We start from the raw sequence: 27,001 nt of genomic DNA on the forward strand, positions 1-27,001 counted from the left end.
GTCCAAGCAAGCTTCATTTAATACAGATGGTGCTTACAATTTTCAAGAAATATCAATTAATCACTTGACTGCCAATGAACATTCCAGTCATACCCAGGTAGAACATCTCCTACTGTATGCCTTAACATTCCATCTATTTCAATAGGATGTTAATATAATGACAGAACCACAGGTGCTGTAGTGAACAGTGAAGATGGTAACAAACTTGTGCCAGGAGTAACAGCTGCGACTGCTATCTTATCACAGCAAATCCCATTTCTTTAACCTACAACATAGTTGGAGGATACCATACATGCCGTCTTCAAACTCTAAAGCTGCTCGTCTGATGATCCTCTCTCTCACATTATCTCCTTCCTTCTTTTGTTTGGCTTTTGAGTCTTCAGGCTTTCGGATGGATAATCGCTACAGAGTAAGACATTGTCAAAAACAAACTGTGGTGTTAAGATTCCTGTTCTGCAAGCCATAAAAGTCAGGCTCATGGGTTCAGGGAGACTTTATGCAAAAGTCTTTTAGGATATTATAGAGATGAAACCAATTGGGGTCTGCAGGAAGTACTGCAAAAAAACCCAAAACAAACAAACCAAAAAAACCAATAGAGTTTAACAACAAATGAAATCCTTTCTATACACATTTTTTCAGTAGCCTACAGAACTTATTAGACAATATTATCCCTGCAATGGAATTTGATACCTTGACTTTACTATTCTATAAAAGTTATCATGGTTTTAAATTCTATAAGCCTTTTCCACAAGGGATGGTTTGCTGTCAAGAACAGCACTATTCTTTTGAGAAAGTGTCTGTCAAAAATATATTTTCTGCAATTTTGTCCTTTATCTTTTTCCATATTTCAAGACAGTAGGTTTATGTGGGCAGAAGGGATTTTCCCTGATGGACCAGAGGCCTTTAGTGGGAACACAGTTGTTAAATAAAATCCATGTTTAAATTAAAACATTTATTTTGAATGTAATTTAATTTCATTTTAAAGAAGCTTTTTTTTTTAACCCATGGCTGCTTCCCCTACAATGGTGGAGCATTTATTGCTGTCTTTGAATCCCAAACTCATTACTTAACTTCCTGCAGGAAATGAAAGTGTTCACAGACTGGCTCCTGCCTTGTGTTGGAGGATTCTTCCATGGAAAAAGGAATGCATGGTACACCAAGGGCATTCCCGCTAGAGAGATCAGGTCGGAATCCAATTAGGCAGGAGCAAACATCTAAAGACAGTAAATGTATGACAAGCTAGCTTCTATTTATTCCTCTCCTTCCTCCCGCTCTGCACCCCACCACCACCACCACCAAAGGTATAGGAGTATGACTGTAACATGATTAGAACAATAACATACCTTCCTTTTCCCAGCACTCTAAATCTGGTTTATATGGGAATCCTTTCCAGACACTCCACTGGAGTAATATGCCTAATCCAATTTATGGTCAAAATGTAGTAAGTAAGGCTGGCAGAGCTGGCTCCTACAAGAACTACTGTCCACGCTGCCAGTCAAGGTGGCATGTTGGGACGAGGAGGGATCATGACATAGAAGGGGTAGGGTGGAGTGCCATGCCTCAAATTTTATTTTATAGGCTCTGTGTAAGACAGTAAATTAATAACTTTGCAATTTCATTGCTATATTTCCATTTGATGAGATGCATCACTGCTAGGATTATAAAACTCAATGGACCAAATTTATCCCTGCTGCAACTCTATTGTATATTATATAAAAACTTTTTAAAAGGTGATAAAAAATGGGGTAAGTGGTATGACATGAGGCCTTGTTGTTCTGGCTTAATCTCCTGGTCCTAGGAGGACCCCCACTGTAGTGGGCAAATCAGAGAAGAAATCCAAGCAGCATTTGTATGTAGATGCTACACTGGAAAGAAGGGGCAAGCCCCTGAAGCCAAACTGAAATGACAACAGCATTTTAATCGAAGCAAAATCAATACATTTTGAGAAAGATAAACACTTGTGAGCGGATGTAATAGACCATGTCTTAAAAGGAGGGAACGGGGTATTAACTGCTGTCTAATATAAAGTGCCCATAGACTAAGAGCTTTGACACATCTGGCTCCAGTCAGATACCTAGTGACATACCAAGTTTGAGCAGAATAAACTGGTGGCGAAGCAAGCTGTGATTTATCATCCTGCTTGCGGTGCACAAAGAGGTTTACCCCAGGGAGAGTTTACTCAAGTAAAAGGGCCTTATGGCTTTCCAGGCCTTTGTGATTTTATGGTGGTCACAGAAATTTGATTTATACCAGAACAGTCTCGGGAGGACAACTGTTTAATAACAAAAATGGGCAGAAGTCAGCATAACCTTTTTCCCCCTTCATATTTCCCACTCCCACCATAATAACCAACAAATATAGCCAAAAATGTTATTTCTGACTGCAAAGAAATATTACAGGTGTGTCAGAACATACTGCAAGATTGCTGGCCCATGACATTTTTAAGTGTACTTCCAGAGAGCTGTCACGCCACAAAGTTGAACCCAGAGACATTGCTCCTGGGAGGGGACACCACAGAACCAAAGCAGGGACAATTTCCTCCAGATTGGTTCTAAGTGTAGCAATGAAATAGCTGCTCTCTTTGTGGTCAGCTAAAACACTACCAACATGTTCATTAATATTAAAAGGTGTAATTTTGTAAATAGATACCGACAATTAAAGGTCTTCCAGTTCTGCAGAGGAATGCAATTAAGTAACAGTTTCTGTTAAAACCAGAAACACCTCCAGGACACTCTGCCACATAAATATGAATATAGGGCCACGTTTTCTCTCCTGGGCCCAGTCTGTACCACCTGCATAGGACTAAGGGGCTGGAACTGGCTCTAGCTGCCAAACCTCCCAGTGGGAGATAACTCTCACCTGCAGTAAAGCTGGCAGAGCTGGCTCCTACACCAACCACTGCCCATGCTGCCAGTCAAGGTGGCATGTTGGGATGAGGAGGGAGCATGATATATAAGGGGTAGGGTGGAGTGCCACGCCTCAAATTTTAAGCTGGTATAAGGTTCCTTAGGGACCATAACCAGCTGCCCTTAATTAGACACGCCCAGGGGCTCCTCTAACTTATGCAGTGATTGGAACCAGTTACTGAAGCTTGACAATTGGGGATCCATAACCATTCCCTCCCCCGCCCCCATCTCCTGCACTAGCTGGAACTTGACACAGTAGAGAATCCATCTCATCATATTTTATCATGGCTACAGTTTAATGGTCGAGCAAAAATCCTGTAATTTATAAAATTTATTCTGGGTCAACACACATAGTGGCTAAGAAGCTGAACTACTTACTTCAATTCTCTTTTCATATTTCTCTCCCTTTATGAGACGATGGACATAGATCTTTGGAATGTGAATATCTTCCGGGGCAAATGATCCTATATCAACAATTTCTTCCACCTGCAGAGAGGAAAAAGAAGAGTGAATATACTCTATTGAACCAGTATATTCTCTCAAGACATGAAAGACTTATGAGAGATTTAGCAATGAAACTTCCAGATACTCAAAGTAGAGTAGCTCAAGTCTACCCAAGAAGAGGCAGAGAGTGGGCCAAAATAGTGGAATGGCCTCAAAAGAAGTGAGTCTAAAATTGCATGCCTACCTCTTACACATGGAGGGAACGCCAACATTTTTGTGTAAAGGATATTTCCACGTGCATTTCTGAATAATTATGTTTCTAGCTGCCCAGTTTGCACATACAAATATTTCCTGCACACCCACATGAGAATTCTTTGCACATACAAAATAATAAGCACAAAATGGAGAAAAAGGAAATTTTGGTAGCAAAAGGGGTACAAAATGAAAATGTACAATTTTAGGCATATAAATCTGGAGATCAGGTTCAGACCACTTTGAAAGTACTTCAAGATGTGATGTTCTGTAGGAAGTCACTAGAATGCAAGGCTGCACAAAAGAAGTCTGAATATTTACTATGACATGCTGTAGTTAAGTTAAATTTCAAGTTTTAAGAAAGTAGTTGAATTGATCAAATGTACCTTTGGCACAAAATTTATATCTGTCTACCCCATGTACTTTAAACGTGGCCTCTCTGGAGCACGTTTTCATACTTTGAAAGGAATTCTTAAGTAATCTAATTGTCACTACAGTTATTCATAGAATTTCAGGGAGAGACTATCTCACATTCATTATATTCACGTTCTCAGTCAGTTACATTTCCATAGTGTTTTCAATGCATGTATACAGGCACAACATTATAATGTCAAGCAATGCAATGTTCATGATGCTAGATATTCTGTATTCAAAAGGAAATGAAATCATAACAGAGCTAGTCTCCCGAGAACACGTTACAATAGCAACATTAAACTCAATATAAAGGTATCTAAAATAAGCCTAAGGATTCCTAAACAATAAAGGCTTATGCAACAGGATACATCAAGGCCCGGCTTGACAAAGCCCTGGCTGGGATGATTTAGTTGGGAATTGGTCCTGCTTTGAGCAGGGGGTTGGACTAGCTGACCTCCTGAGGTCCCTTCCAACCCTGATATTCTATGATTCTAAGGGAATTACATCATTTACCCAACCTCTATGATGATAAATCTCAGAGCACTGTCATTGCAAATGAAGAAACATTAAAGTACTTTAAATCCAGGTTAGCATGCATAATTCTCAGATGAAAACAAATCCATGTGCTGTATCTGTTGTCTCTATAAAATCTCATCAATAATAAATTTCATATGGCATCTGTCATACAACCTTTACCCTAATATTCCTTATAGGGTGCCAATAAAAGGCTAAACAAGCTAATAATAAAAAGTAGCAAAGGGAAAGAGGAAATAAAAAGGTATAAACAAGGGAAAGAAGGTATGTTTTCAGATGATCTTTAATTCTTTTCAAAGACCTGTTGAGACAGGAAAACACAAGACTGTTTATATGGCAAGAGCTCTAGGGGAAAAAGGTTCTGGCACAAACAGTAGCAAAACTGTGTGAAGTGACCAGTGCAAGACATTTAGAGGGAGCAATGATAGGAGAAGAGAAAGAAAAGTTCCATAAGGTAGGGTGGGCCAAGTCAATTTACTGTTTTAAAAATAAAAAGATTTTATCAGGAACAAAATGGTGCAACAGAATCCATGCACTATCTTGCTAAATCATTGGTCACATTGTCATCTATATTATGAGATGGCAGAATACCTCTGCGATCAAAAATAGGATAAAGTGGAAAAATCCTGAAGAACACAGATGAAGATTCTCTGTCAGAACAGCAGCTACTGTAAGAATCCTGGAACAAAATCAAAAAGGAGGAAAAGCAGAAGAAAATTGCACAGACAGTTCAATGCAACTATACATGGAACAGAGATTCTAGATGGTAGCAGATGATGAGTCCCATTTTTCTAACTAGTATTTGTCTTTACTTATTAGGTGAAAAAGCAGGCCCAAGAAATATTAATCGCTATTGATTCAAACTCTATTATAAAAGGGCTGCTTTTATTCACTATTATTAAAGGTTAGAATTATTGAACCAAATTTTTTGTTGGCATAACTCTCTTGACTTCAATGGAGTTATGCCTACAGAGAATGTGACCCGTATTCTTCTTCCTCAGAAGACTTAAAGTGATTTCTCTAGAGATACCATCTATTGTTATCTATCTCCCCTCACAATCCCCCTTATTATTTGGCATTTATTTTTATCCCATATTTCTTTTGATGCAGCAGTCAACATAGCACAAGCATCATCAACATTATTTTATGTATGTATTGCCATAAATGTATGTCGCATGTAGACAATAAAATGCACATATTTGCCCTGAAGAACTTAAGATCAAAGACCCCATTTCTTCAAATGGATTCATACATAGATTCATGCCCATTCTTGTGTTTCTTTGTGAGTCTAGCCCTCACATGTCTACGTTAGCCATTTTCTTAAAACTTCCCATTAGTGCAAGCAACGACAGCACAAATGTAGACTAGCTGCCAGTTTTCAACTATCATGCCATCTAACCGCTCAGAGCAGGATAAGACAACACTACAGTTTATTTTAAGGCTTTACTTGATCAGATATTAGAAATCACAGGAAACTGAGAGGTTATCAATCTTAGCTATACAGTAAAATCTGAGGAGTAACTTCAATCCTGAAGATGGCAGATGGGCTTGGTCCATTTTAGGTGGCCTTCAATTTGTTGTTTAAAGACCCTAAAATTGGGACATTATCGTATCTCCTTTCTGTTAAATAGGTATCTTTGTGCCTGTTAGATATGACCACACAGACCCCTGCTTGGGTTCAGATTGAACAAGAATTGGAATAATCTGTCTCCCTTTCAGGCACTGTAGGATCAAATTATTATAGATTTGATGGCTCCAGAGTGCCCACAATAACAGCTGTGAGACAAGCTTGGTTAAACTTGGCTAGAAAGTTCTGATTCCATTGATTCTTCCAGGTAGAGGCAGTCCTATAGAGCAATCCCGTCCTTAAACTCGGTGGCAAAACCATGATGTGGAGGGCTTAGTGGACAGAGGAATGATGACTATGTCACAGCTAACTGACAATCACAAATTTAAGCCATCTGTAGATCTTCAGCAACAATTTATCTTGCCCTTCTCCGAAGCATGAACGTATCTCCAGTTAAAGCATTTACTTACTAATATATTTGGACTGAGTGTATTGGGAGCTCCAGAACCTCCAAAAAAAATTATTATTTTGGAGGAAGTTTCTGGCATTTACTCAACCAGTTGGTATCCTTTTATCATTTGCTAGGCCAAAAAACTCTGCCAAAGATTGATAACTTTAAAGTTCCTTGAAACAGAGATTTGGATACACAGCTATCTCTGACCCAATGGAATATAATTGTACCTTATGTTAAAAAAGCTACTATAGACCTGAGGCTATGGCTTATTCATCAAAAGGCTTCCCCCCCCCCTCCAAATATACTTGTCCCCACATAGGCTAACAGTAATGGGCCTCATAAATGCTGACCACTGTTGGAAATTAACTCCCTTGGTGCTACATTATCTCATATGATTTACAAGTGTTCCTGTATCAAGAATTCCTGGTATGACGTGGGTCAAGGGACCAATTTTGCATTAGATGCTAACTTGGAGTCCTCCCCCTTAAGTTTAATTTTTGGATATATTCCTGATACATGGAGATTACCTGGTAACAAAGAGGCGTAGTTCCCATGTGCAACTTTGGTCTTTAAAAAAAATAATCCTGCAAAAATAGAAAAGGTGATCCCCACCAAATATTGATTCCCGGCTCAGTGATATGGCTGACCTTGCCAATAATAAATGACTGGCATTTCACAGAAAGGGAGTGCCCGAAAAATTCAAAACAATTTGGGCTGCCTTTTTAGAGGCTTATGATTCACATAGACCCTGAAGATAGATATGTTGTGTCCATTTACTTTGTGTGTTATGATGAATCTGGTATTTCACTATATTTGTTGTATTTGAAAAAGTTAATAATAGGGCTGTCAAGCGATTAAAACAATTAATCACAATTAATCACACAATTAAAAAAATTGTGATTAATTGCACTGAAACAATAATAGAATACCATTTATTTAAATATTTTTGGATGTTTTCTAAATTTTTACATATGTTGATTTCAATTACCACACAGAATACAAAGTTTACAGTGGTCACTTTATATTTATATTTTATAAACAAAAATAATAGTATTTTTCAATTCACCTCATACAAGTACAGTAATGCAATCTCTATCATGAAAGTTGAACTTACAAATGTAGAATTATGTACAAAAAATAATAGCATACAAAAATAAAACAATGTAAAACTTTAGAGCCTATAAGTCCACTCAGTCCTACTTCTTGTTCAGCCAATTGCTCAGACAAACAAGTTTGTTTACATTTACAGGAGATAATGCTGACGGCTTCTTATTTACAACGTCACCTGAAAGTGAGAACAGGCATTCGCATGGCACTTTTATAGTCGGCATTGCAAGGTATTTACGTGCCAGATATGCTAAACATTTTTATGCCCCTTCATGCTTCGGCTATCATTCCAGAGGATATGCTTCCATGTTGATGACGCTTGTTAAAATAATAACGTGTTAATTAAATTTTGACTGAACTCCTTGGGGGAGAATAGTATGTCTCCTGCTGTTTTACCCACATTCTCCCATGTATTTCATATTATAGCAGTCTTGGATGATGACCCAGCACATCAACAAATCATATATTAAATTAATATATTTGAAAATGTAAAAAAAAAGGTCCAAAAATAGTTAATAAATTTCAATTGGTATTCTATGGTTTAACAGTGCGATTAAAACTGCGATTAATCATGATTAATATTTTTAATCACAATTATTTTGAGTTAATCGCATGAATTAACTGTGATTAATCGACAGCCCTAATAAAAAATATAAATATAGAATATATACATTTAAAAAACCCTGACAAATCTTTTGTTGTCCACCAAAGGAAAATAAAGCCTCCATAAATCATAGCTTTCTCTTTTCCTTTTTTGAATAATTACCCTCAAAGACCTTTACTAAAGCCCCAAGATTACCCATTGCTCACTAGTGGCAAAATGCTGAATACTGGTTAACTGCATGTGTGCCCAAGATTATAAAGTCTGAAGTGACTCAGTAATGGTTGTACGACAAATCACAATGTTAACTAATGTCAGAGTATCATTTTCTTCGACATGTTTAATTTTATTTTTGTTACTTTATTTCAGTTTTTAACAAGGGAATTTCAGTTCTTCCCCTGAAAGTGTAGCCATGGCAACCCCAGAATTTCTGCAGGCCTCCAGCGATGGAGGTACACTATAGTTGAAGGGAACACTGGGATGTGTAGTCCTGATACTGTTGAAGTTTGTAAGGCACTGAATAAGATACTTCACTGTAAACTGGCAACCCAATTTTAAAAGCAACATCCACTCATGCCAAGTCATTTTATAAAAAACAGCCTTTAAAACTGAGTATGCCCACTGTATCCTAATCTTGCTGTCTAATTAGTAGGTTCAAGATGTGCAAAGCCTTTTCAAAAGTTGGAGTTTAAAAAAAAAAAAAAAAAAACACATCCATAAACACACACTCATTTGCAGCAGAAACCAGAGCAGGTTGTTGTTGTTGTTTTTTTAAATGCTTAACACAAAAGCAACCCAGGCATTTTTAATGTAGTTTTAAAATACTGGTCTTACTAAACCCACTTTTTACTCTAAATTGTGGTTTTGTTTTGTTTAAAGACTACCCTGAAATCTTTCAATTAATCAGAGAAAAGATACAAAAAGATCATGAGGGGCCTAGGTAGCATAAAATGTTACACTTGGCCAGATGTAAAAAAAAAAAAAAAAAAAAAAAACCAACAATAGCATAAAGAATAAAATAAAACTTTAGACTGTAAAGAGACAGTCTCATTGAAGCATTTCTTCAACTTGCTCTGCGAGGAGACAGGACTAGTTGTAACATTCTAAAGAAAATCCTGAATTGTAAAGAATTTAATTCTGACTCCTGCCAAACTCCCATTCAAGCCAGTGACAGTCAGTTGGTCCATGGCTGGCCTGAATGAGAAGGGTGTTTAAAAATAAACAAACACCAAAAAAGCAATCAACCATTGAGTAATCATCACTTAAATATTTGGCTCAGCATCATATGCTAGTTGGTGCATACCTAAAATCCGTAATAAATAAAACTGTTGCTATGTGAATATGCATATGTGAAAAGTGCAGTGAAACATATACATCTTCACCTTTATTAGTCAACTTTCAATCTTAAGAGACCAGCTTCCAACTTCATATAGCTACAGTTTTTTGTTGGCTCTTTGGGTGATTATTTAAAGTAGCTTTCAATGTATACATAACAAAACAATAACTAAACATTAAAAGAATATTAAGGTTGTAAAGTCAAACACTCAGAAGTTGGAAATGCCAGAATTAAGGTCACCTGTACAACAATATGATACATTATGATATAATCTTTAATCATATGACCACATACTGTTTTGTTCCACAAGAACCCTGACTCATTCAACGTGGGTGTTCCAACTTTGCGACTTCTAATCTTCTCTTAATGTCATTTTTTGGATGCAATATCCTGAATTTTTAAAAAAGCCAACAGAACAATATGACATGTCTCATGTCATATGATACCATATTGATCACCACATGGCTCATCAGCAGAAAGACTGTGAGCTTTAGATCTATAGCACAGCCCTCTATCACTTGACCTGAGTAACAGGTTGCAGTGATATGTTGTTATGTCTACATGGATGAGCCACTGAGTGGGAAAAGTGATGAGACATGATCATAGAATCATAGAACTGGAAGGGACCTCGAGAGGTCATCTAATCCAGTCTCCTGCACTCAAGGCAGGACTAAGTATTGCCTAGACCATCCCTGACAGTGTTTGTTCAACCTGCTCTTAAAAATCCCCAATGATGGAGATTCCACAACCTCCTCAGGCAATATATTCCAGCGCTTAACTACTCTGACAGTTAGGAAGTTTTTCCTAATGTCCAACCTAAACTGTCCTTGCTGCAATTTAAGCCCATTGTTTCTTGTCCTATCCTCAGAGGTTAAGAAGAACAATTTTTCTCCCTCTTCCTTGTAACAAGCTTTTATGTGCTTGAAAACTGTTATGTCCCCTCTCAGTCTTCTCTTCTCCAGACTAAACAAACCCATTTTTTTCAATCTTCCCTCATAGGTTATGTTTTCTAGACTTTTAATCATTTTTGTTGCTCTTCTTTGGACTTTCTCCAATTTGTCCACATCTTTCCTGAAATGTGGCGCCCAGAACTGGACACAATACTCCAGTTAAGGCCTAATCAGCACGGAGTAGAGCGGAAGAATTACTTCTCGTGTCTTGCTTACAATACTCCTGCAAATATCTCCCAGAATGATGTTTGCTTTTCTTGCAACAGCATTACACTGTTGACTCCTATTTAGCTTGTGATCCACTATGACCCCCAGATCCTTTTCCGCAGTACTCCTTCCTAGGCAGTCATTTCCCATTTTGTACGTGTGCAACTGATTGTTCCTTCCTAAGTGGAGTACTTTGCATTTGTCCTTACTGAACTTCATCGTATTTATGTCAGACGATTTCTCCAGTTTGTCCAGATCATTTTGAATTTTAATCCTATCTTCCAAAGCATTTGTAACCTCTCCCAGCTTGGTATCTCCCGCAAGCTTTATAAGTGTACTCTCTATGCCATTATCTAAATCATTGATGAAGATATTGAACAGAACCAGACCCAGAATCGATCCCTGTGGGACCCCACTCGTTATGCCCTACCAGCATGACTTTGAACCACTGATAACTCTCTGGGAATGATTTTGCAACCAGTTTTGCACCCACCTTATAGTAGCTCCATCTAGGTTGTATTTCCCTAATTTGTTTATGAGAAGGTCATGCGAGACAGTATCAAAAGCCTTACTAAAGTCAAGATATACCACATCTACCGCTTCCCCCCATCCACAAAGCTTGTTACTCTGTCAAAGGTGTCAGTGGGTTTCACAGCTAGCCATGAGAGGAATGTTGAGACTTAGGACTTCAGGGTTCAAGTCTAGGTTCTGCAGGGGAGTATTCTCTAGTGGTTAAAAACTCTTTCCCTTGAGTCCCTGATAAGCCTGATCCCTTCTACCCTTGTTCCCTCAAGCTGTCCCTGTCCCAGCTCTTGTTCCAATCTCCCCATCCTCTCCCCCACTACTCCATAGCTCCTGTCTCAGTCTTTTCCTCTCCCTACCTCCCCAGCTGCTGCCTCAGACCAGGTCCACACTATAGACTCCCGCTGGTATAGCTATGTCGGCTGGGGTATGAAGTGGTGGCTGACTGACTTAGTTGTGCTGGCATAAGCCCCTAGTGTAGACACAGCTATCCTGACAAAGCTGCTCTTTTACTGCTTTAGCTTGTTTCACGTATGCAGGGAGCTTTTACATATCAGTACAATGTGCAGCTTTATCAGGGTAGTTTTTTCTACACTGGGAGCATTTTGATGGTATAGTATATTGGTAATCCTGGCAAAGCACTTCTAGTGCCAGGGCCTCAGTTTCCCCTCCACTATTACTGTACATTCCAGTCAGACTACTTCCTTCTCCATGCTCTATGGGTGCCAGCCCAGGAGAGCATTGAGAGCACAGCAGAGACAAATTACCTGCCCTCAAATTTCATGCCTGGTGCCAAAGCAACTCCTGGCAGCCAGGAGCAGCAACTGCAGGGAAAATTTTGTTCAGCCCCTGCAGCTACAGGACAACACATACTCAGTTGCTTTGTGCAAATGGCCTACCTGCAGTCAGGTCGGTAAGTAAGAGCTTTGCGTGAATGCAGCCTGTTCAGTGCAGACCATATGTCTGGATAACTTAGCTGCCAGCTACAGACAGCCCTATACCAAGCATGTGGGAACATTTCAAGTCCCTGATTCAGCGTATGGAGGCATTAAATAGTCCTATGAATTTAATGTGGACAAAATTCTAAACTAATTCTTGGAAACGGCGGAACTGTTTTTGCTAAAACTGTTTTGCAAAACAAAAATTCAGCCTGAGGCCTACTCCCAGGATGGAATATTTCAGCCTGAGCCATTACAGTTTGGCAAAATTATAAGCAACTGAAAAGTGGTCTTACAATGGAAAATGTTAGTAACCTTAGAATCATAAAACCATAGGTGCCGCTATCAGCTCTGCCTATAACAACATAATAAAATAACATGTATTATGTACAAGCTGAAGTTTAAGTTTTTTCTTACATTTGCAAAACTACATTATGAACAAAAAAATCAGAAATTTTCACTATTAGTGATTAGCACAGATAAGTTACTCCTTTAAATCAATTGAATTACTTGTGTAAAGACTGTAGGAATGGGTCCTAAATATGTTCAAATATGTGCCAGAAAACAGAATGATAAAAGATAGTTATTGTGTTTCTTGCTTAACTTCCTTTTTTTGTCTGGGTTTAATTATGGTTTTTTTACTGCAAAATTTTCTTTCAGTTCAATCAATCTATGAGAGACTGTTACAAAATTCAGTAATAGATCAATTCCACTTATAGACCATAAGCAACCAACCCTCAAGTGATTTGGAGTTGTACTCCAGCAATAAAAAAGAATGATTACTTTATAAATCTTTAAAAAAAATCGGGCTTTATGGATACAAATCACAATTGAACCTAGTCTGGGTGTAATCAGTTATGTTTTAAAACATGTACTCACTACACACTGTGAAAATGTGTTATTTTGAGACATTTTTCTTATGAAACTCAGTTGGACATTAATCCTGTCATTGGAAATTGGAATAGAATAGGCCATTTCTTGCTAATTATAGAGCAAACAAGTTTGAAAAATTACTTTTTAGGTTGCATCAAGTAGTTATTTTGAAAATAAACCCAGACACAGAAAACCAATGTTGAAATAGAATCCAAGGAAAAAGCAGCAGCAAGAAGACTCCACAGTAAGTGGCACTATGAACATCTGCTGATGAAGTTATCTGAACACAGCCACATATTTCAACTCCTTATACTCCTAAATAATACGGCTGCTCATTAACATAGATCCCACTGGAGAAATAGCCTTTAACTTGCAAATAAAGTTCTATGTTGTAAAAAAGAACCTTGCCCCCACTATTAATTTTCAAAATATACTAAAATGAGAAGACTTTGAGATGATTAGACTGTAAAATAAATAAAGCTGCTAATGATTAAAATGCATCAAGCACTTAATAAATTATCACAAGGACTGGGAAAAATGAGCTTTTAACTCAGTGAAAGCAACATTTCTCCTAACTGAAATCATGGAAAAGACAAATCAAAATGGATTGAAATTGTTTTATCACCTTTGCACAGACCATACATTAAAAAGAGACATAATTTAACCAAAGATGAGAGTTTAGGCATCATTCTACAAATACATTAGAAGCAAGAGGAAGACCAAGGACAGCGTATGCCTGATACTCGGGGTGTGTGGGATATATTAGTGGGAGTGTTGAAAGCAAGACATGAGAAGTAATTCTTCCGCCCTACTCCATGCTGATTAGGCCTCAACTAGAGTACTGTGTCCGGATCTAGGTGCCACATTTCGGGGGGAGGGGAAGTGTACAAATTGGAAAACATCCAGAGAAGAGCAATAAAAATGATTAAAGGTCTAGAAAACATGACTAATGAGGGAAGATTGAAAAAATTGGTTTTGTTTAGTCTGGAGAAGAGAAGACTGAGAGGGGACATGAGAACAGTTTTAAAGTACATCAAAGGTTGTTACAGGAAGGATGGAGAAAAATTGTTCTCCTTAACCTTTGAGGATAGGACAAGAAGCAATGGGCTTAAATTGCAGCAAGGGTGGTTTAGATTGGACATTAGGAAAAATTTTCTGTCAGGGTGGTTAAGCAACTGGAATAAATTGTCTAGAGAGGTGTGGAATCTCCATCATTGGAGATTTTTAAGAGCATGTTAGACAAACACCTGTCAGGGATGGCCTAGATAATACTTAGTCCTGAAATGAGGTCAGGGGACTGTACCAGATGACCTCTCAAGGTCCCTTCCAGTCCTATGATTCAATGACTTCATTTCTTGACATTAAACAAACAAATGTTAAGAAACACTACAGGAAGAGGCTGAGATTTTTCACAAAACCTCAACCTCCTAGGCTGCTTTGAACCCACAAAGGAAAGCTCCAGCTGAGTCAAGAAATACAACCAATTAGTGACCCAACTATGCTGAACTTCTGAAATCTGACATGGTAACAGGCAGAGGATTTATTAACTTGTAATGTTACTGATTTTAAACCTTTCAGAAGAAGAAAAAAAAAATCAGCCATTTGCCAACTTTTACTGAAAGAGACAGAATGCATATGAATGCTGTATGGTGATTTGTGTGTGTTAGTCACACTTCTTCTTCATTTATATGGTGATAGATTTTAAATAATACATCAGTATTTGCATTTTTCAGAAACTGAATAGCTCATACAGCTGATACATCATTGATGAAATGAATGGTCTTACTACATTCTTAAAAGTAATATTTTATATTTAAACAAACATTCTTCCACTGACATGCACAGTAAGAAAGAAGATAGCCGGAATTATTTTTTCAAGGTGGAAGTTTGAAAGAAAATAAATAAATTGGGGTGGAGTGAGGGAGAGAAAGGCTGAAATAGTTTCTCAGGGTTCACGACTGAACTGATGAATCTAATAGTAACAATGGAATATTACTAGCAAATATTAAGAAAATGGAAAGTTCATAATGCATCAAAATTCTGTTTCCTGCACATTGTCAGAGGAGGAGGAAAGGAACAACAACAACCCATAGGGAAAAATGACAGGAGTCAGGTGTTGTGATAAGCTCACAGCACAAAATCACAGTAGCCAAAGCTGAAATTGACTTTAAAATATCTTTCTATTTAAAGAAGGAAGTTTTGTTTAGTTGAATCTAATGGAGACACTGCATCCCTTTTGCCTGCAGTAAATGTGAAAAATTATCTTTAGAACGTGACATTCAAAAAGTCATAACAAGTAAGAACTCTAATGTTCTGATCATACAAAGTTTTTCTACTTTGTCTCTACTTTAGTTCTATGGGAAATAACAGCTGAACCAAACCGTGCTCTTGCTGTCTGGATTTAGTACTGCTAAGTACATCTGCTAGACTGCCTTCGAAAAAAAAATTATGATACAATATATATATTGTAGGTGTCACTGCTCTCTCAGTCTAAATTACTAAAAGAGAAATGTAGCTCCTACAGAAATCTTTAGTTTCTTTCAGCACCTTTTGTTTTTATTATAGTCTGGAAAGTCTAGACAAGGAGAGCAGCTACCTTCATATGTCTCCCCTTTACTGTCAGCTTGCTGGCATGCATCTAAAGTAGATGGAAGTCAGTTGGCCCAAATCCACCTTCAAGGCCTGAAGAAGAGCTCTGTGTAGCTCAAAAGTGCATCTCTCTCACCAACAGAAGTTGACCCAATAAAATATATTACCTCCCCCACCTTGGCTCTCTAATATCCTGGGAGCGACCTGGCTACACCACCACTGCATATCTCCTTTCATAGGCACGTGCTAGTGCTGTTCATTTAAATATGTCTCCAGTAGCAAGAATGTGGGTATAAGAGAGCCCAGCCTAATCTACTTATGGCACAAAAAACAAACCTCCCCCCAAGACCAGCTGATATTCAAGGTATTTATTGAAGAGTCTTTTCCTCTCCTGTTTGGTCAGTCTGTCTATGGTTTTGGATTTTTTTCCATAGCTCTCAACAATCTTTAGCTAGCCACAGTATGATTCTCTCCAGAGTATGTCTCACCCCAGTGCAATAAATTATTACAAATCCTATAGTAGCAGGAGTCTGCTCCTTGTCTCAGCTAGTAAGATTTTTTCCAGGCAGCCTTGTCCTAGTAGGTTATAGAAGAAAGTAAAAAATTGTCATGTAGTCTATAGCTGGTGGGTTGCTCATTAGCACACCTCATTGAATGGGAATGACAGAGGGGAGAGATGTGAACAGGTTCATTTTAACAGATGTGAAAGTAGCAGGTTGAACTACTAGCCAGTAGAGGACTTTCTTCAGTTTGCAGGGGCTAGGACTGACAGAAAGTCATCAAATACAATACAAAAGGCCAAGTTTTCAGCCTATCCTAATCAGGCCTCCATTTTTTCATGCCATCAGTTTTGTTGGAGTAAATTATTGTGGGCATAATTTTGTACCTGCAATTATTTTAGTATGAAGTTTAGATCACTTAGACACCTAAGTACCTGCTGTGCTTGTCACTTCATTTGGATCTCTTGGTGCTCAGGACCTCTGAAAAATCAGCCACTTTGAGAGTCTAGCATTAGGCACCCAAGTCTGAAAAGGTCATTTGCTGTTTCCAGATTCTATGTGTACTAAATATACTCATAAAAATTCAAAACTGTAGGTGTGCAAATTACACCTGCCAGAGACAGAGCATTTGTAACATGCCACTAAAGAAAAAAAAAAAACTTCTAGTCTTTGCTTTTCCTTACTTCAATAAAACAAAATAAAGGAATGATATCCAATACTTTTAAGCTATTGCATGTTAGCCTGGTTTAAAAAACAAACAAACAAACAAACAAACCAAAACAAAACAGGGATATGGCTTGATTGTTCTTGGGTCAATGAATTGTTAAACAACTTCTTGTAAAGTGGATGTGTTTCAGTGATTTAATCACAGAAAGGGAACAAAGCAACCCAATATTTGATTCAGAGAAACATATCCATGATTGAAATAAAGTACAATTTCGCATTTGGAGGGTGCAGACTTCTCACAGAGACACTCAATGTGGGCTTGGGAAATATAGTGGTAGATAGTATTTATTTGAAAATAATGTACAAAAATCCATCAAATGGGGTGGATAGAAAAAGAGGAAAGTGAATGGCCTCCTTTCATCTGGAAATATTACGGTGTTTCTACAGTCTCCTACAACAGCAATAAATAGTCTCACTTCAGAAAACCATGATACAAAGCCAAGATGTCCTTAATATTCTAATCCTCTATTCCTTCCTAAACTGTCATTTTCCTCACTCAGCAATTACATTTTAAAAACATTTTTAGGTGAAGGTGGAGAGACAGAAAGATTAAAACCTAACTGATAGAAGTGCTTATCTATTTTAAAATGCTTTGCAATGTCTCATAAAATAGTTACTTGGCTGCTGCTTTTCAAACCTTAATATTCTGCCTATCTGAGATTTTGTTTGTTTTGTTTCATGCCCAAATGCAGTAATCCACACTATGGACTAATGGTCTGTAGCATTTCAACCTTGAATGCCAAGCCTTTCTCAACTTATACTGGGAAACTGATCTGAAAACACAAAAGTTATCATTTATTTTGTCCCCTCGTTACTTTAATGCAGGGAAGCTGATTTAAACCAAAATAGGTTAAGAAACTCTAGGAAAGAGTGACCCCTGCAAGCACCTGGCACATTCCTTCCTGGACCATAGTTCTTCGTAATATGTGGTTTTATGATGCAGACATTGGTGGACTACTGCCTACTGCATCTTGCGCCCCCTGCCCTGCTTGTTTGTAACTGTCACCGCTTCATATGTACATGTTAGCACAAATAACAAAATGGTGAATTACTAACATTTTAACAATCCTTCCCATTTTCAGTGTCTTCCTATAAAAACCACCAGGTCTTTTGGCTCATGCACAGCATTGGTAGATTTAAGGTAACATATATGATATAAAGTCAATTGTGTAAATGAGATGTCAGTTCAATTCCCAAGAACAACTGAAATTAGCTTTATAAATAATTAATAATTATAGACTTGTCATCATTATGCACGCCACATTTTGGAGTGTGGAACTGATCACCCAAAACTTTCCTGTGTAATTACTTTTTCAGAACCATATTAGATCTTGGGAAGTTACACTATAGGACCTTCGTGGCTCTTTTTCCTTAGAAGACTGTGTTCACTAAATCTACATATGGATCCCAAAATTAAACGTCTGGAGCTTAATGCTCAGAAAGCTCATACTCGGTTCAGAAGGAATCAATTTAAAGAAAAAAAATCAAAACACACACGGAGAAACAAAACAAAAACTTTGAACTCCATTGTCACGTTAGACACAAATGAGTCTCACTGAGAGATAGCCAGAAAGGATTTGATTCACTATGAATTTTAACCACTTCATATCAAAACATTCAGTGCTCCAGCTGTGAAGTGCTAAATTGGACTCCTGTATTTAAAGGTTACCTTTAAAGAGAGACTGGTTTATTATACCAAACAACAAAACCCCCTGAATTTCACTATTTCCCCTTTTTTTCCTCACTGCAGATTAGAAGCATGTTAAATAAGGTCCCTCTGAAAAATTTATGATTCTAAAGTTCAATTGTTTTAATCTGTAGATAGATTTACTTTATTCATTACATGGCAATTTAGGCTTTAGGAACATGGCACTAGGGGCCAGGAATTTTGATTCTAGAAAGTGCGACTACACATATGAGAATAGTTATATTTGTGCATAAGCTTTTTGCAGGATTGGATCATAAAATAATTTTTTCATCTCTCACTATTATCAATAAAAGCAATGCCATGGTTTGGCACGGACAATATGATATAATGACTTCCTTCAATCAGTCTGTTTCTGTCCCTCAGTGCAATGTGGTTCACTGTACCTGAGATAATAGAGCTCACTGACGTAGGTGGAATATTGTTCCTAAGCAACTGGAGAAACTATGCAGGGTTTAATGATTTTTATTTAATGCATTTTTATGAGAAGAACACTACCTTTTTTTTTTCTTTTTTTTTGTATTGTGATATTTTAGATGGAAATGCTGTTTACCCTGGGAGCTATATTTAGCAATCCTGCCACAAAACAAACAAAAAGAATTGAGTACTCTGATCTTAGATATTCAGACAGCTAGTTTATAAACGTTCTAAATACATCATCTATTATTATTATTTATATTGTGGTAGTGCCCAAAGGCCCTAGTATGGATTGGGGCCCAATTGTGCCGGGTATTATAAAAACAAAGAAATAATATAGTTAACCCTTCAGGGCACGTAGAGAAGACATAGAGAAGAAAATATTGATATCATTTCTGGGCATATAAATCCTTTGCTGCCAACTCATTCCTGATAAACTTTACTGGCACTGTCAACTAACATTATGATCTTTATATTACAATTAACTTTTAAGGTCAAATAATAGTAATAATAATAGCAAGGTTTTCAAGAGTGGAAGCCTAAAATTAGGCTCCCACATCAATATTTGGGAACCTGCCCAATTTTCAGAAGCACCAAGAACCTCAAGTTCCATTGACCTCAGAAGAGAAGAAAAACTTGGCCTGGAAGCACTAAAACAAAAACTTCATATAAAAAAATTAAAGGCTAGAAGAGAAAACTGGAATTGGAGAATGTGGGCCAGATCCTCTGGTGGTGTAAACTGGCAGATGTCTATTGACTTCAGTGGAGCTATTCTAATTTACACCAGCTGAGAGTCTGGCCCAGTATTTATAATAACTAAATGTGAGAAGTTTCCACACTCAGTGCATTTTAACACTCTGAGGCTTCTAATTCAAACACTCTGATTATTCATATTACCACAGTGGCAAGGAGCCTCAGGCTAGGTCTACACTGGGAGGGGGGATCAATTTAAGATACGCAAATTCAGCTACGTGAATAGCGTAGCTGAATTCGACGTATCCAAGCCGACTTACCCCACTGTGAGGACGGCAGCAAATTGACCGCCGCAGCTCCCCCGTCGACGGCGCTTACTCCTACCTGCGCTGGTGGAGTACGCGCATCGATTCGGGGATCGATTGTCATGTCCCGACGAGACATGATAATTCGATCCCCGAGAGATCGATTTCTACCCGCCGATCCAGGCGGGTAGTGAAGACAAGCCCTCAGTCATGAGCCAGAACCCCATTGTGGGAGGTGCTGTACAAACACAGAACAAAAAGATTGTTCCTGCCTCAAGGACCTTACAATCTAAGTATAATACAAGAGACAACAGATGCGGAAAGGCAAGGGAGGAAACAATGAGACGTCAGCATGATAGGCTATGGTCTCCGCACAGCCACCATAGGCATCCTGACAAATGAAGAGTTCTGAGGAGGAATCTGAAATCAGATAATGAAATAGCTTTGCGGATGTTTACACGGAGTTCCTCCAAAGCATGAAGGCCAGCACAGGGGAAAGCACAAAGTGATAGTTTGAAAATTTAATACATGGAGGACGGAGGCTGATATTGTAAGTCAATCAAAGGCAGGAACTGACATCTCAATAGCAAATGAGAGAGGTGATAGGTAAGGTGAACATAGATAGGGTGGAGATAGGCTGCAAAAAGGTCTTGAAAATGAAGACAGCATCTTACGTTTGAATCCCTCCTCTGGCTCTCCCTTCTCTATAATATCAAAGAGAGAAGTGATGTGGTCAAAGCTACAGGCCGGGAGTATGAACTTTGCAGCAGTATTCTCAATGCATATGAGCAAGGCAAGATTGCAGTTGTCAAGGCCAGAAAACAGAATGTTGCAGTAACTGAGACATGAGAAAAGAGTTTGGACAAGCGAGTTTTGGCTGTGTGTTTGGATAGGAAAGGCCATATTGCCACAATCCCCTAAAAAGTACAGCTTAGAACCCTAGCTCAATTATCAAACTCACAGAACAAACCCCAATCTTCTCTCTCATAATACACATGTACATATGTCATAGTTATTATAATCAATCAGTCCACAACTGCTGATATACAAGTGTATGTTACAGAAACAGGTGAAGATGTTTTGTTTAATACCAAACTCACAAGTGAAAATCTCTAAGGCAAAGTCCATGTAGTTTCAACTGATACTGCATCAAAAGCATGAATGTCACATTATTATAACAAAGGAATTTATCAACCCCAAAACAAAAAACCTAATGTGAGGAAGGAGTTAAAATTCAGTCAGCAGAAAAGACACAAACTGCTGAGAAGCAAGGATATAGTTTCTGTCAATACATGATAACTAAGTTATCAGCTTATCAGGAAGAAAGAACAAAGCTTGTGACCATGGAAAGAGACAGTTCCGCGAGGAAAACAGGATTGGGCCCAGACAAGCAAGCAGGAATATTTCAGTAGCACAAATGGCACTGACAATTGTAAACAACTGATAAGCTTGTATGGTCAATGCCCACCCAGTAACTTAGTTCTTAGTACAGAATAAACCCTCCCTTTACAGCCCACTGGATATCTGTAAGCACTCATCCCTCCCGCCCCCCCTCCTCGCACCCCGCCTTCTTCCCCCGCAAGGTAGTCATAGACGTTTGATGCAATTAGGATGACCTCTATATGTACGTACTGTTCTTATTTTTATCTTTGTTCGGGGTTCTCTCTTGACTTGTAACAATGTCTGTCTCTGTGTGTACAGATAAATGCAAATAAATTGATAAGACAATGTATATAACTGGCCACTATAGCACCATATCTTTGAAGCTGCTTGTCAGTCTTCCTGGTACCATACATAAACCCCCTTCAGTATTGTCTGTGCTTGCCTGATTCTTGGGGGAAAGAATCTTTTTGCCAAACACTAACAATCAAGAAGTTTCATTAAAAATTTCCTGGTTTTCCATTGCAATTTCCAAAATTATCTCACCAGCTCTAGGTTTGACAAGCCACAAATTGGCTCAGTTTCACTCCCAAACTTTGTGAACACGTTAAAGACTGAATTCTGTTTCCAATAAACCTTGTGGGGAATTAGATTTTGTAACAATGTCAGTTTCAGATGGCTTAGGGCTTGATTGGGAACATTCACAGTTTTGACAGCTGACTACTTCCACTCCACTCTAGCTGATATTCTCAGGACAGAAGGCACAAATTGCTGCAGAAGAGTAGGAATTCTTGCATAGAAGCACTCTACCTTGAATGCATGCTGCCGAACACAATCGACTAACATTGGTTTCAAGAAGTAAAACACACTGTGGGGAAAGTGCTTTTAACTACGCACACAACTCTACTCCTTCACTTGCTGCCAGGGTGAACCTTTGAAAAGTTGACCCTCACAGGTATATGAAGAAGAAAAAAAAGGAAAAGGAAGCTCAGACAAGTCAGGGGTCTTGGTTTCAAAACATCCTTCAGGTAAAGACAAGTTTTGTTTGTGAATACAGCCATTTTATTGATGTGCCAAGGACAGATAGAACAAATATTTCCAGGTACGTAAGTGGGTGACAGGAGCCCAGACTTTTTCCTGTGGAAACTACCTTGAACATCAGGATCCAGCTCTCTCAGCTGGAGTCCAACTACAAGAGCCAGGCCTTCAGTCCAAGAGCTCTTTTCTCCCTGCCAGTCTTCCTTCATTTGGCTCAATCTGCCCCTTGACCTACTTCTATGGCACTGCAAGAGAGTTAGTTCTAAGATGAGCTCTCTTCCACAAAAATGCTCCATGCCTAACCGCATCTTGACTTCCCTTTCCCATTTGCTGTCTGGTAACCCAACAGCTTCCATCCAATACTACTCTGATTGCTCCACAACCTACCTTCACAAAGTAAATTTATATTCTTATAGTGGAGGAAAAAAGCTAGAATGCCAAACCCTTGCTACTCCATTCCCTTTCAACAATACAGCAAGTTCCTATCACAGAGGCATATGAAGAAGGGAAAATAAAGATAGGCCCTATGAGAGACGAAAGGAGGCAAGTCAGACACTATAAGAATAGGAAAAAGAATAGTTATAATCAAAAAGTCTTCCTCAAAATTTGGTATTGCCCACAACTTTATAACCAACACTAACAAGAGTCCCCAGAGTTTGGGATTCCGTCCAAGACAGTTTGGGGAACATATCTATGTCAACAATATGATTGTGACTTAGACCATCCATTTGTAGCAGGGACTTGGCACACAGCGAACAGACACGGTTTGAGAAGTTGAAACAGGGTCATCAACAACTGAATACCTCTGCGCTGGTAAAACAATGAGGTTGCTCCTGATCAACCATTGTCTTTTAATGACTCTTTGCACAGCAAAACCCACAGGGATGTTGGAGCATGGGAAAATCACCAGAAGGAAAGACCGAGGAAAGTGTCTCAGCCTGTTTTTTAAAAAGAGATATGCCCTCTGATTAAGGGGAGCCATTTCATAGCCAGAAACAGAGAGAGATGGCTGGAGGTGTGGGGAAAAGACTCTCAGGAGTGATGAGGATTCGGAGGTGTGGGAGGGGAATTGTGTTTGGGTTTTTGTTGTTTTGGCTAGATTCATCATTCTCTTACGTTGTTTAAGAGTAAACTGTGTTTAAAAAGGTCCTGCACAAAACCTGTGTTTCTTACTTTACCTGCCACAAGTCCCCAGAGAGTTCTACTCTAAACCAGACTGCCCAAAGAAGGGGAGACTCTGACCGAGTATGCATAAGCAACTAGGAGGGCTTGAGCTGTTCAGCACTGGTCTTGGGAGCCTAGGGTAGTTGGACTGTGGAGTCCCCTATCCCAAGGAAGGCTTTCAGACCGGGAGTCTGCATCTGGGAGTGTGCCCTGGAGACCTGGAGGCAGAGACAGTGCTGGGCTCTGCCCAGACCCAGCGGGATCCAAAGGTTGGGTCCTATTAGAACAGCCTGGTGATGATCTGTTAGAGGGACTTGACCTGGATGTAACACCATCATTTGCCTTGTAGATACCCACTAAGCTATGCGAATATCTAGATCTATAAAACAGGGGAAATGATCCTGACCTCCCTCAAAAAGTTCTTTGAGATCTACTGATGAAATGTGCTATCAGATCTTGGTATTATTGCGCATGCACACGCGTGCACACACACACACACACACACACACACACACACACACACACACACACACACACACACACAGAGTTACGGAAGGATGAATGGCAATTCTATACTTAAGGTTGTACAGTATTGTGAATTGCACTTGAAGAAGGACTAAAACCCAGTTTCACACTTGAAAGATTAAATTTAGTCTCTAAACTTGGCACAGTAACTCTTCATTTTTTAGTAAAATATTTCCTAACTCATGCAGAGGAGACATTTTAAAATGTTCCCTTTCTCAGAATTAGTGAGGTTTTCTGAGTGGGGAATAGATCCACACACAGAGCTATATATGTAATTACATTGTTAGAGTGAGTATTTACATGTGAACATAATGAGAAGAAAATTTTAAATACAGAATGTAATACTTTAGGTGCAAGCATAGAAACAAATTGAAAGGGAACAGAATAAGCTTTAACTCCTCTGGCATTTTAGTTTCATTTCAAACCAGAAAGAACTGATATTGCCAACACTTTGATCATTTAATGATTTTTCTCTGCTATAGTTTAATGTTCATATGATCTATATAAATTATGCAGTTTAGTTAATACTTTTTTATGACCTTCAATACTGGTCATGTGCAAGCTGAATTAGAAATGATGCAGTCTAACTTTCTGTGCAGGACTGATGAGGGTGTGTCTAAGCAAAGATCTCCATAATCACACATGGTATCAGGTTTTATCCACGGATACTGTTTTACACCAAACTGTTCAGAAGACATTTGTTCAAGCCAGTAAATACCTTGTGTATTTCCCTAGCAGGGACTTACAGTTAAGACATTTCTGATCCAGTAAAGAAACTGAAATGAAAGGATTGAAGTTGGCCAGAGGATATTTTTGGCAAAAAACAATGCTGAAGGACAATATCTGAAAATTTGCACCGAGGGCTCTCAAGTCAATAGCTCTAGGTTGAGTATGTTACCACCAGTTTATATCCGTGATAATCTTAGTTCTCCTTCTCCAAAATCCTCTCTGAAAATAGATAGTTTAATTATTTACAGCTCTTCAGCATTAAACAATACCTATGGGTTTTTTTCCCTACACTGCTGCCAAATTCCCTCTCCCCTGAATTTTAAAAAAATAATTAAGGGTCTGTTCCTACTCTTGTTGAAGTCAATGTCAAAACTCCCACTACCTTCAACTGGATGGCAGAAGAACCTACATATTAAGGAATAAATTCTGCTTTCACATATTCATGTACAATGCTCTCTGAAGTCTTCAAAACTCAGTGGGAAATCTTGCAAATATAGGTTCTCATATGCACTGACTGATTGGTTCCTCACACATTTCCTCCTTTTGGCCAGGGTGGAAATACCCTGAGAAGAGCATTTCCAGTAGTATGATAGTATTCAGGTCCTAGGAAGTGCAGAGGAATATGACACCCATCCCTAATTATACCTCAATAAAATGAGAGTTTGTCTTAAAAGTGGATAAAAGTCAAACATATAAATATAAATACAGAGGGGAAGAAGCTAAAAATTATCTACAGCACCAGAGACAAAGAACTGTATAAACTTATACAAATGTATAGTCTGTATTAATGAAAAAAATCCCAGTGACTCAAAAAAGAATCTATAAATACACAGAGATGTGCAACTGATTTCTGTCACAGTCACTTGCATTGCTCTTTGGTGATTATGAGTCAGAAGACCAACTTCTGGCATCACATGTCTGGATGCACAGAGGAGACAAAGTATCTAATTGTTCTGACTTTGGTTATGACAGTGGAATCTTTCCCACCCTCCTGTTTATTCTTCTGTAAAATTGCTGAAAAATAATGCAGATGTGCTATCTTGCATAGAGCACTGTCAGTAGTTGATGGCAGTGCAAGTGTTGAAGGACCCAAGGCAGCTATAGTTTATGACAGATCTAACAACTAGTCTTAAATGAAATTACAGCAGTGAGAAATTCATATGGTATCTGTTTGTTGAGAAGAAAATTCTGCCCCTTCATCTGTGGATAGAGCAATTATCCTGGCAGCAGAAAGAGGGGATGCAATGTGGGAATAGAAGAAAAGTCTCTGCTCCACAGCCACTCCCTAAATACCAATGCATAACAGGCAGGGACAGAGTAGGCTAGAAGGGACTGAAGAATTCATTGCTACATCCAGCTTCAATTTTGAAATTGAAAAACTTTTGTTCTGTGCTGTTCATAAACTGGCAAGTAACCGAATATTGTTTGCTTTGATTGAATTGCATGACCTTTATCCACTATTTCTGCACAAAACAAAAAAAGTTTCAGTTCCGGTTCCAAAATTTACTTTCCAGAAATGTTCAGACAAGCACAAATCTTTGCAAAAATCCAAAGTGGTGCAAACACAGTGTGACACGATGCACCCCTGCATTCACACCCTCCACACGATCACAATAATCTTCGTGCAAAGTATCATTTGAGAACTCATAACTTGCTGATTAGTAATATCTTGGTAAAATGTGTATAGCAGCATAACACGTGAGGTTTTAAAGTTTTATGAAGTTAAAAGTGCACGTTCAAAACTCACGTAGCACCAACTTGGTGAAACAGACCAATCTTGAACAAAGGTGGGTATGTTTGCCTTAATTTGCATTTAATGAACATTGGAATTCGACTGCAAATTAGCAAGCAGAACAGAAAGAAAATGTATCACAAAAGTAATCTCTTCACTTATTTTGTCGGTTGTGGATTAATTTGAATTACAACAATACTTTATAGCAGACTAGTAAGCATACTGCATTTTAGTTTGTAAAAGTAATAAAATCTTAGTCACATAGAGCCCACACTATAGCATGCACAATTACACCTTTGCTGAGAGGTAGGGAGAGATCACTATTTTTTTTTTCTGCAGACTATGTGGTTTAGCGAAATGTGGATTACGGAAGTTTTAATGTACATGCAGTCA

At 38.4% G+C, this 27,001-nt stretch overlaps 1 protein-coding gene across 1 annotated transcript in view; it reads right to left on the bottom strand.

The window, feature by feature from the left end:
- Window positions 1-27,001, bottom strand: part of OXCT1 (3-oxoacid CoA-transferase 1) — a 126,949-nt gene that overhangs the window by 49,869 nt on the left and 50,079 nt on the right. Inside the window, exons 8-9 of the mRNA XM_024198963.3 lie at window positions 3,285-3,392; window positions 288-402 (exon numbers count right to left, since the gene is read on the bottom strand). Of these exons, the coding sequence (XP_024054731.2) occupies window positions 288-402; window positions 3,285-3,392 (223 nt within the window). The remainder of the gene's footprint in view (window positions 1-287; window positions 403-3,284; window positions 3,393-27,001) is intronic.

The sequence above is a fragment of the Terrapene carolina genome, unplaced genomic scaffold (genome assembly GCF_002925995.2).
Source record: "Terrapene carolina triunguis isolate 2854851 unplaced genomic scaffold, T_m_triunguis-2.0 Scaffold69, whole genome shotgun sequence".
In the NCBI taxonomy this organism is placed as follows: Eukaryota; Metazoa; Chordata; order Testudines; family Emydidae; genus Terrapene; species Terrapene triunguis.